Below are 12,506 nucleotides of genomic sequence, written 5' to 3'. Positions count from 1 at the left end.
CATTGCCTCCTTTATGGGGACCAACGTGGCCTCTATTGCTGATCCCACTGATGCCATGAGGTCCCTTTCCATCGCTTCTCTGGGCTTCTGGAGTTCCGTTGTGATGAATTACACCTGCTTCTCCATCATCGCCTGGGTAAGCATTGGCGAGCCCATTGGTTCCGCCATGGTCAGTTTGGTGCCGACATGTGGGTTTCCCAGTTCAGGGGTCGAGGCTTTCCTCTCCCTGCTCTTGTGGTTTTTACGGCCTCATTGTTGGCTCGTCGGCATCCTGGTTGATTAAGTTGGGGAACCTTTTGCAATTTTGGTGCCCGTTTGGGGTCAGAAAGTCTAATCGGAAGTTCCAAAGAGAGAGCCACCTTTCATGCAACCGCTCAGCTCATGATCGCCACTGGAGAATACTCAGTGATTGGGCAAGTACTGGCGGGAGGGCTCGCTAATGATATTTATAATGTATTTAATGAGGTTCCAGCCTTCCATGACGGATTCTTGTTGCACCACTAGAAAGGGGTCTGTAATATTGGAAAATAATCTTGTTTCCCGATTCTTGGAATATTTTCCGCCCACGTCGCTGACGGCTAATGCGGGCTCAAAGTTCTGCCTGTGGAAAGTAACATTCATGTCACACAAGTGCCAGGAAATGACCATCTGTAACAAGAGAGAATCCAACCATCAACCTAACTGGACTAGCCCTGTAAATACAGCAGCTACAAGAGCAGGTGAGGGGCTCTTTTCACGATGCATCTCTTACTCCACAAAGTCTGCTGACAATCAACATGCCACAAGTCCAGGAGTGTGAACATCTAGTGCCTGGATGAGTGCAGCTTCAACAACACCAAAGAAGTTTGACCCATCCAGGACAAAGCAGCTTGCTTGATTGGAATCCCTTCTACAAACATTCACTCTCTTCATCACCTGTACACAGTAGCGGTGTATACCATCTACAAGACGCTCTGCTGGAACTCATCAAGGCTCCTTAGGTAGCACCTTCCAAACTCATGACCACTACCATCTAGAGAGACAAGGGCAGCAGACTCATGGAAACACCATCACCTGGCAGTTCCCCATCCAAGTCACTCACCATCCTGACTTGGTAATGTATTATTGTTCCTTTACTGTGGCTGGGTCAAAATCCTGGAACTCCCTCCCTAACAGCAGCGTGGGTGTACCTACACCACAGGGACTGCAGCAGCTCATTAAGGCAGCTCACCACCACCTTCTCAAGGGTAATTAGGGATGGCAATGAATGGTGGCCGAGACTGAAAAGCCCACATCCCTTGAATTAACAATTGTGATGACTGGAAGACTTTAGGAATATTGGATTCTAAGTATTGGACAATTTGAGGGTTAAGTGCCTGGGGTTAGAGTGTGTTTGACTGCATTGGTAATGCTTTAATTTTTCAGGGCCTGGTGCTTTTAGCAGCCAGGAAGTGAAATTGACAAAGGAATGTGTTTTTAGTCTGGGCTAATGGACTGTTGTTTGACTGGGAAAGTCCCTGGGGAGTTGATGTACTTTTCAGCCTGCAGAAAAAAATTGTTTTTCAGCTTGGGGAGATTGCTGGGTGGAGCCAAGGAAGGCAGAGGTATATTTTGAAAGGCTTTAGAGAGGCAGTTTTTGGAGAAACCTTTGGAGAGAGAGTTGAATTCTGATCTGCCTGACGCTGAGTGCACAATTCTCCCACAGTAAGATAGATTAAGAGCTGTGTGTTTCTTTTCTTGTTGTTTAATGAGAATTTGAGTAGTGAAGTTAAAAGGTTTAATATTGTATTCATATTAGTGTTTTGTTTTAAAAATACCAGAGCCCTATTTCTTCATGCAATCACTCCTGGAGCGAATCATTCTTTCCACAGTCTTCCAAATAAACTAAAATACTGGGGTTTTGGTCCAGTATCCTAACCACTATTGGGTCTGGTCTGGGATCGTAATAAAAAAAAGTGAATGGCTGTGGGGCAGCCTGCATTGGCAATATGTGCTCGCCACCACCCCTCATGACGGATGTGAAGATACACCATCCAAAAGATCTTGGCCTATATCTGGAAAACAGTGATATTAAAGCAATATGGAGCTCCAATTTTTCCCGATGCACCTCTTTGTTTAGATGAAAATAGGATTTCACCTGCAGCCACACTGTCAACTGATTAAAACACTTTTTAAAATATCATACATTTTGTTTTCCTCTTCTGGAGGAGAGTCACATGGACTTGAAACATTAACTCTCATTTTCTCTCTCCACAGACGCTGCCACACCTGCTGAGTATTTCCAGCATTTTCTGTTTTTGTTTCAGATTCCAGCATCCGCAGTATTTTGCTTTTATTCCATATTTTGTTTTGCTATTTTAATAGTTGCCTTTGCAAGGAACTATTACAACTTTGGCAAGTGATAATGGATCCACAGAGAAATCAGTTATCAATAATTTGTCAACAAAATGAGCCCTGTTGTTTATTATCTCCAATTATTTCTAAATATGAAAATTAATCTTTTGGTGCTAAACATTCCTCGACATTGAACAAGGAGAATTCCTTACAGCAGGATGCCCTCTACAGTCTACATTCCTTACATGAAATGGGAAGAAGTAGCTTTTGTGGTAGTATTGGATTATTTGTCAGAAACCATGCATTCAGCGGTTCAAACCCAATGCTCCCTTGGATGCATAGTTTTATGTTGATCTTTTGGACTGCACAGCCTGCAGTAATAGAGTCTCTTTGAGAGACAGGGTGAGACATATTCAGAGACTGCTTATCTGTCCAACTGAAATATTAAATTGTGGGCAGCAAAGACAGTGTTCATACAGGTATCAGATTGTCCTAAACAGGGAAATAGAAGTGCTCAGAAATAAATTAAAACGGAGGAGAAATAGTTACACATTGTTCACAAAATTATCTTAAAGATTCTTCACTGGAAACATTTATCTTGCTAACAAATTTGAACATGAGTTACTTGCCAACACATTGATTCCATTGATAGTGCTGCAGATAACCATGTGGACAGCCACATCGATATCCACCAACCAGGTTCTGACAGCCATGTTGGCAACGATGGCTTCCTTCACATTCGTCAACATCTAACAAGTGATTAAAAATACACATATTTAACAACTATTCTCCAAAGTTAACATCCATGCTGAACAAGAAGTTTAAAAAAAAAGAGGATTGTAATTTATTACAATTACTTTGTATGGTTTTTTATGCACAACTTTTCTTTTTAATTTTTTGTTGTTGCAGACCTCTACTGAATGCACTGTTGAGTATTTATGAGCTAACATTGCAAACAATAAAGTTCACATTGGTCACCAAGATGCAGCTGTTATGTGGGTTATTTTGGATGTACTTTTATGAGACCAGTATAATAAGATTTATTCCCAAGCTATGTTAGTTGGAATCAGCTGTTGTAACATTTCCTTGATTCCGGCTGACACAAAACAGTCTGTTCCGAGGATGGTGTTTGGCCCAGGCAAAACACAACATGCAGCCTGACGATGGTAGTCTTGGTAACAAACAATTAAATTAAACAAAGTACTTACACTGATTTTTAATTTTTTAAATTTCTTTTTAAATAAATTTAGAGTATCCAATTCATTTATTTCCAATTAAGGGGCAATTTAGCGTGGCCAATCCACCTATCCTGCACATCCTTTTGGTTTGTGGGGGCGAAACCCACGCAAACATGGGGAGAATGTGCAAACTCCACACGGACAGTGATCCAGAGCCGGGATCAAACCTGGGACCTCGGCGCCGTGAGGCAACTGTGCTAACCACTGCACCACCGTGTTGCCCCAGTACTTACACTGATGAATGAAAACCACTAAAGTAAAACCTGCCCGATTGTACTGCATAGGTGTCATCCTCAAGGTTTTTTTGACATTTGCAAGTGCATTGTTGGCTTTACAAATAAATGTCCTGTATAGCGTTCATATACTGCACAGTATGATTTGGTGGGAATTTTAAACCCTTCAATGGCAATGATAACATTTTTAATTGTTGGGAAGAGCTTGCAAAACAGAATAATTCAACTGGCAGTAATGTTTACAGCTTCATTTTGAATCAAGGACTGAATCCTATCAACTGCAGCATCTGATTACAATTTGCATTACTATGCAGAGAAAAAAACTGCAGGCAAGATCATGAGAAAAAATATTTAACGTGAAATTTACATGAATGAAAATGTGTAAATATTCCCATTTGATCTGAAAGTGATTCTATAACTTACATTTGACACCCTAGTGATTACATATTTGTTGCAACTAGAGTTGACTGTTGGATAGCTATACGACTGTAAAACATTATCTTTCATAATAATTATGTTTTATTATGCTGGCTTTGGACCTTGACCTATATTTAACACTTAGGATTTTTAAAAAAAGGCACAAAGTTATTTGAAATGATTGCTATCCAGGATATTCAAACTTTACCTTCACAGCTGTGGGCAGTTTGATCCAGTGAAAATCCACGCTGGCATTCACATATAAAGCTGCCCGGGGTATTCTGGCACACCCCTTTAGATCCACACATATTTGTTTCAGCGATACATTCATTGTTATCTGCAATAGAGCAATCAATCAGTGCATTTGGCCAGCCAGTGAAGACATGTATATTGCTGTGAAAATTCCAGGTTTCAGACAATTAATATTTGACACACACATGTACCTCACTTTTTAGTGAGCAAATTGTTTAAGATTACATGAATTATCTTGATTACCTTCTCAAGCATTAGGCGTTAAGATGCTCTGTTTTCAATTCATCTGAACAGGTTCTCAAGTTTTGGCAAATAATATTGGCCTTAATCTTCTGGTCTCTAGCTCTTTGGATCCAGATGTACAATCCTAGATATGCATTGGGCCTTGCAAAGTCTTAATGTGCTGAAGTCCGTGCAAACTGCCTGGGAAGTTTGATCTTCTAGTGGGCAATTACCCTGCTCCGTGGGACACTCTGAGGATATCCCTGACTCTGTGTTAGAGTCAGACTTTAGACACTTCCATGGTACTTAACTGGATAATTACCCAGGAAATGTAAGATAGAAAATCCTAGTCTAACTCTCAGATAATTATAGAACTGACCCCTAAACAGGAACACATGAGTAGGCCATTCAGCCCATCAAGCCAGCTGTGCCATTCAATATGAGCATGGCTGATCATCCATCTCAATGCCTTCTTCACACACCATCCCTATATCCCTTGCATTGGTATTTAGCATTTTATCACTCACACTGATTTCCCTAGTTCCTCCCAACCAACTGGCTCCCCGATTATTCCTCTGAACTGACCAGCTCCCCTGATCTGACCTGACTACCCCTCCCGGTCACCTAATCCAAGTGCCACCTCACATACCTGCTTACCCTACATCTCATCCACATGTCACCCTACCCACCTGCCCAGATACCTCACCCATTATCCACCCAATCCATTCACTCATTCGTTCACTCAGCCATTCATTTTCATCCATTTACCCATTTACTAATATTCAGGCTGGACCTTGAAATTTGCCTTGCCTTCCTCCCGCATTACAGTGCTGATACAGAGTTCTTCATACACTGTGTATATACATTTCATAAGAAGCCAGGCTCGGAAGACCGGGCCATTAATATAGAGCACGGTCAGGGTGTTGAAAAACTGCAAACTTTGTGGAAGCTGCAAATGGCTGGAACACCATCACTAATTATTCAGGATTTATGTGGTGAAATTGCAGTTTATTACAATTGCAAGTTAAAACGAGAGCTACTTATTGATAAGGCTGGGTATTTTGAATCTTGGGGCTATAGTATTAGCGTACTAAGATCCTCACTAAACAACAAATAAAACTTTGATTGATTTGAAACTACGTTTACTTGAGAACCATTGGGCTTCATGGCACATATCTTAGCAACAGAATAAGACATTGTGTTACATGCGATATAGTAGAGTCTTTATGAAGCAAAGCATTATCAGAATACCAGAAGAATATTTATACAGATTAGTTAGAATAACAGTTTTAGATAAAGTTATTTTCTGCACCTTTCTCAAGCTGACCATTGAGTGCAAGCAGTGTCTGTAAGTAAAGATGACATATAGGTGATTGAGAGACTTACTCCCAGGCTTTTGCCAATGGAGCTCAAAAATTGTGGGCAGAATCAACAGAAATATAACTGATAATAATTTAACATTAGAATAAGAATAAAGTATTAACCAATCATTATAAGAAAGGATAGGTGAATCTGAAATATAGGTGAATCTGAAATATGTCTACTGAAAACTGCAGTACATTGTAGGTAAAATAGTACATGCATTTCTGCCAGAATAAGATCCCTTTAAAAATCATAAGATCTATCAAATGATAAAGATGTTTTCATATACTTCAAAGCAGCTGTTACAACCATAGCTCTCTAGGATGCAACCTCAATCTTGTAACTGGCAGCTCAGCATTCCTACAGGATAATGGCAAGCAATTTTAAAATGTTGCATATAGTACAAAAAATGCAAAGGACTCAAAACAAATTAAAGGCTGGAATTTAATCTTAGAATCACAATAATATGAACAGTCATTACTTACATGGTTCGTGATCTCATCTAAATCCTATACCTTATAGCTTTCTCCCAGGTATATATTATCTTGATTTATAATCTATTCTCAGCAAATATAAGTGTTTATAAGTCCGTTCCATAATTTTAATGGAATACGAACCCATCTCAGCACAATTGGCACCGACTGGAGATGAATCATTGTGAGTCACTGCATTTTTGCTCAAGACAAATAACAAATTTGGTACAGTAACTACTTATTATTAGAACAAACATACATTCTGCAAACTTAAGGCTAGTCATGCTCACTTTTAAAAAATATGAAAAAGTGTGCAGCCTTTGTTCTTATGCTTCTAAGTTTTAATTAAATTCATTTTGATGCTGAGTTAAGCCAAAACTAAATTGGAGTAGCGAATTTAACTTAACATTAACAAGTCAATGCCAATGTGACTGTATTTTCTATTCACACATTTGCTCCATTTTAGATATATATCTATAGTCCATTTACCAATACTTAAATAATTTTAACATATGTTGCTAAAAGAGAGAAACGCACAGCATTCATGACCATGTCTTAAACACAAGTTCTATGAACCATTGATATATTTTTGTGAGATATTTTCTAAATGCGTATGGCTTTATATCACAGGTATGTTTGTAGAGACACATGCTTATGATTTCCGAAGAAACCACAGGTGCAATTTAACGGGAAAAAAACAGAGTACTGTTTTGGGCACATTTAGCAGGCTGTTTCTCAGTGCCTGCAGTGCAGAAAACGACACCGCTATAAAACATGACTTTTTTTAGGCCTCGGTGAAGAACATCCTGCCGAAGCCACACTTACCTTCATTTAGCTCCTCAGTGCAGGAAGAGATCATGACTCCATTTTTAAATGCTGCTCCTATCTCTGGACCCCCACCGCAGCCTATGGATCCCCAATTTACCTGTTAGGGATCCTTGAGCTCCCCTTACCCCATCTCATAAGGGCAGGCATCCCTGGGCCCGATCTCTGGCACCCGGGCAGTGTCCTTGCCAGACTGGCAGTGCCATCTGGGCACCCTGGCTGTGCCAAGGTGGCAGTGCCAAGCCAGTGGGAGTGCCAGGGTATTACCCGCCCAGAGCCCGACAACCTAGGGACATGGCCTGGGAGACCATCCTGGTGCCATCAAGCCTGGTCCATGTTTGCATGTTTGTGTGAACCAGCGCGAAATGGCATCATGGCGAGGTCTCCTCAGTGAAGGCGAGATCCAGATCACGACGCCTCGTGAGATCTTGTTAGATCTTGCGAGGGGTCCCCGAGTGTCTCAGATCTCACGAGAAGCCTCTCGCAAGATTTAACGGCCTCGTCGTGCCCCGAATCAGGCGCAACGAGGGCGTTCGATCGGGCTCCACATATTGAGTATTAATGAAGTGCGAGCCATTCTTCAACGTTCTTTTTTTTTCTCTGGGATTAGGCTGCCAAGATGAAAGGGGAATGAATAATTTTGATCGAGCGATTAGGTTAATCTTTTTTATAGTTTATTAAATATAACCAAACACTATGGGCCGTAACCTGTGTGCTCCCCAGCATCAGATTGGGGGAAGGTATCCCAAAGGTGCACTGACGAATCCTCTCGGAACTTCACAGGCAAGAATTTGTACGGCAATTGCCCAGAACTGCAAATTTCCTCTGGGCAATTTGCCTTGCTCTGTGAACTATCCGAAGATGCGATTTAAATCGCACACTTCAGATGGTTATGACAGGGTTACATTAATTCAGGAAAAAGTAGGAAGAATTAAAACCTCATCTAATTTCCAGGTAACTATTGTAAAGTCCCAGACTGATCCTCACCACAGGACACCCCAAACCCATCTGCCTCCCCCCTTCCACCCCCAAACGGTATTTTTCACCCCTCCCCTTGACTAGCAACACACCATAGGATTTCCACCACCCTTCCCAAAATACCCCCGCCCGGCTCGACATTGACCCCCTCACCAGACTGGACCATCATCAGACCCCCCCCAAATCTGACCCAATACTCCACTCCTGCAGGCTCATTCCCGCCCCCACCACCCACTGAGGACCAAACCTGCCACAATGTGACCTGAAGACCACAACCTGAACCGAAGACCCCATCCTGATCACCTGTCCTCTAGATCCCACCCTGATGGCCTGTCCACTGCTCCCCTGCCAACCTCTGCCCACCCATACTCCCCACGAGGTCCGATCTCCGTCCACTCTCTCAAGGTCCCACACCCTCACTCCCCCCCGAACTCCAACCACCCGCCCGAGGTCCCAACCCCTCCCATCAGGTCTCGCCCTCCTCCCACCCCCACAAGTCCGAGATCCCACCCCTACGTCCCTCAATGTCTGACCCCACAGTCCCCCAAATCCTCTCTACGTACCAAGCACTTACCTTCTCCCTGCCTGTCAATTTGAACTGGATGTTAAACTTACCTGGTTTATGCAGTAAGTGCCGTAAAAAGGGTCCATGTCCTCCTTCAATCAAACAGGCCTTGTCCATGACAAAGGGCTTAGGAGGCAGCTGTAAATTCTGGATCTCGCCTGGCCTGAGTCATAAGGTGGGACAGGACAGGCATGGAAGAAATTTTGTGTTAAGTACTTGGGCATGGAGTGGCAATCCGATGCTGACTGCCACTCTAATGAAGTTATGGCCCAATATATTTCTCAAGAATGAATTGAAGTAACCAGCTTGATGCCAATGCTCCAGAATTTCTGGTGACATTAACGGTGAGGCTGTCTGCACTGGCTATTATTATTAGGTAAATCTGATGGCAATCTTTGGATCTACACATGGGCAGAAACTGCTGCCAAAGATGTATGTGCCGAAACAATCTTCGCAGATGGAATCAATACAGAATCACTGACTGATGTTGACTTGAACTAATTGTCTCCAATGATGTATTAAGTCATAAATATTTGAGAAACCTCTCCAGCCCTAAAAACCTTTTATAAATGTGGTGTCTCATTTTTTCAGCAGAAAATCTGAATGCTGCAGATTTTAAAAACTTAATATCGTTATTTACGTTCCTCCCTTAATCACATGTGTATTTTTGTTTCTGTACAATGATTTAAACATAATTGCTAATTTCTAATTTGTGCTTTGAAACTTGTGGAAATTCTTCAGTCTGGTTGGTTGATCAGTCACCTTGCTGCCTGGCCTGTTCATGGACCAAACAGATCCCCTGTAGAAATTTCCAAATTCACGCTGACTTTTGGAAAGATCAAATTTGTGCTCTTGAGCTGTTAAAACTTTGGGGTCAGCTGTTTTCAAGGTGAACAGCAAGGGCCATTCCTTTACAGCTGACAAAAAAATCTGGACATAATGTTTGTGCGCAACAGAAATTCTTGGTTTTGGATTTTAATAAAAGGCTATTCATGAAAACAAAGTCACTTTTTGCATTGCAAAAATTGATTCTCGCAACATAAACTAACACAAGTGAAAGAACAATTAAATTATCCAATAATTTTAATTCCATGGCTTTGGTCTAAGAGAGGTCATCACTTGTAGGTAATTACGTGTGAAAGGAATAAATGCAGTATAAACAGATATATTACTATAGTGCCAAATGATGTTATTTGAGCATGCAGCAGTAAAATAAGGCAAAATAAATCATTTTCATGCAATTTATTCAAATAAATCTCTAAGCAGCGTGCACACCTTATTTTCCCCAATACCTGATTTGGCTTTAGATTTAATTGTGATATCATAGTGCAAATGAGATTTAAATATCAGTGATGGATTTGTTGGAATTAAAGATGACTGGAAATACCAAGCATTACACGGATAGCTACTAACGTGACAATTAGGTACTGCATAATATTCAAGGCTGTTTTATCAAAGGTATAGCTTCTTCTGTGTGCACTGTGGTTATCATCTACTACTAAACTGAGGCAAAAAATGTATCTGTGGTTTCACTTCTCCACAATGCTCCCTCCTTGCCTCCCCAGTCAGTGACTTACCAATACATGCTGTATGATGCTGTGTGAATCCAGGAGGGCACTTGCAAGTAAATCCACCAATTGTATTGACACAAAGGAACTGACAATTGTGCTGCTTTGTAGCACATTCATCCAAGTCTAAAAAAAAAAGAAAGGAATAGCTCAATCCATAATATAATTAAATTGAAAATCAAAGTTTTTTTTAAACTATAGCTTCCCATTCCCAAAGTATGGTGACAATTTCAAGCCTTAGCTATTGTTGATAGTTTTGACATTTACAAGAGGTAGGTTAGCAGTAATCACCACCTGCTATGTTTAAACTATGCAGCATTGTTGGAAAAATTTAAAACATATGTTACAGCATTGGTTTAGTTGGTGAAATTATTTTTCAAATAAATCTTAGAAGCTGTTCTACCGCTCTCATGCTTCAATTACTACAACTGCAAGAGGTCTTTGGGAGAAGTGTGAGGAAAACAAAGAATTCCAGTCTATATGCTCCACTCGGACCAAACGTCTCCACTTACCCTTTACCATCATTGGGAATCTTAATTTCAGAAGGGCATTGTTTAATTCCAGCCTGTGGTAAATCTAAATGTTTGAGCTAATCTGTTGGGACTACCCACTGGAAAATAGCCCAAACAAACGGCCACATTTATTGACCATGAGCAAGTTTCCTTCTTTTTCATTACAGCATCAGGGTGCAACTTAGGGTCGTCACGCTGATCTCTCCGTAACTGGACCGTGCCAAGTCCTTTAAGGAATGAGATAAATGGCTGCCATCTCTGGTAGAACCTTCCCACCGAGCCTCTAATTATATATTTAATTTTCTCCAGGTGTAGGAATGAAATCAAATCATCCAACCAGGCAGATGCTTTCGGTGGTGTAGGAGATCTCCAATTGAACAATATTCGCCTCCTGGCTATCAAAGAGGCAAAGTGAGAGCGTCCACCCCCACCCCCGAATGGAATGCCGGTGAGTCAGAGGCCCCAAATATTGCTACCAGTTGGCAAGGCTCTAGGGCTATCTGTAGAATCTTAGATATTGTGTATATGGTTATATAATATTGTTATGGACGAGGCATTTTCAGAACCCCAAAATGTATCATGGAGTTCAACCAACCCCTCCCTTTAATGGATTGTTGCTTTTGAAGCACGCGGCTTGTTCTCCAGGTGTGATATTACAATTATGGACACGTGGGTTTTTAAACACAAAACTTGTTTATTCCATGAACTCAACTTAATCTCTTTTGTAAGGGCCACGAAGAATCCAGCACGAGTTTTAAGGATACAAAGTAATAACATTTATTTGCAATAACATATATACATAACAGTAGCAACAACTTCCCTTGCTGCACGCTCCGTCCTGCTAGTTCCAAACTGGCCAGCTTTATTTATACATGGAGTTTACTAATGGTTTCTCCGCCCCCCTCATTGGGGAAGCTCATACTCCCACAGGATTGTGGGATTGTCATTAGTCCCCAGCCAATGGTAAGCAGGCAGGTTATAACATCCCTCCCCCCCAAAGTCCAAAGAATCCACCGAAGGCCCTGGCGAAGGAGGGCGTCGGACTCGTTTTGCCGCAGGCCGGACACCATTTGCACGCGACGCTGAATCAGGCGGCGTGTAACGAGACGGAGACCGGCGCTTCCGTGATGAACGGCGTAACGGTTGTACATCCACGGCCCGTGGACCCGAGGATTCCCCCTCTGATGCGTCCTGTGTCTCCATCTCGGAGTCAGAATCTGCTGCCTCCGTCATGTCAGCGTCTCTATCTCCATTTCGGTTCTGTAACGACCTGCGCAGGCTTTGAGTGAGGCACCAGAGGACGATTGTGAGGACTACCTTCCATTGTCTCTGGTCTCTGCGGCTGTGGAAATGAGCTCTGGGGGCGGGGAATCTTTGGAGGGGATAGTCCTCTGGACCGAACGTGGTCTACATGTTTGCGCTGGAGACGACCCTGGGCTTGCACCTGGTAAGATATAGGGCCCGTTTGGCGAACGATTATGCCAGGAACCCACTGGGCACCACCAGCAAAATTCCGAACGAACACTGGGTCACCGGGCGCAAACTGCC

The 12,506-nt window shown here is 42.1% G+C and overlaps 1 protein-coding gene across 1 annotated transcript in view; it reads right to left on the bottom strand.

Annotated features, from left to right (window-relative positions):
- LOC140404453 (fibrillin-1-like) overlaps window positions 1-12,506 on the bottom strand; it is a 716,712-nt gene that overhangs the window by 26,654 nt on the left and 677,552 nt on the right. The window contains exons 60-62 of the mRNA XM_072493009.1: window positions 10,456-10,572; window positions 4,410-4,538; window positions 2,943-3,062 (exon numbers count right to left, since the gene is read on the bottom strand). Of these exons, the coding sequence (XP_072349110.1) occupies window positions 2,943-3,062; window positions 4,410-4,538; window positions 10,456-10,572 (366 nt within the window). The remainder of the gene's footprint in view (window positions 1-2,942; window positions 3,063-4,409; window positions 4,539-10,455; window positions 10,573-12,506) is intronic.

The sequence above is a fragment of the Scyliorhinus torazame genome, chromosome 30 (assembly GCF_047496885.1).
Source record: "Scyliorhinus torazame isolate Kashiwa2021f chromosome 30, sScyTor2.1, whole genome shotgun sequence".
Lineage (NCBI taxonomy): Eukaryota > Metazoa > Chordata > Chondrichthyes > Carcharhiniformes > Scyliorhinidae > Scyliorhinus > Scyliorhinus torazame.
Note: the sequence above shows the minus strand (reverse complement) of the source record. Positions and strands in the feature narration are given on the sequence as shown.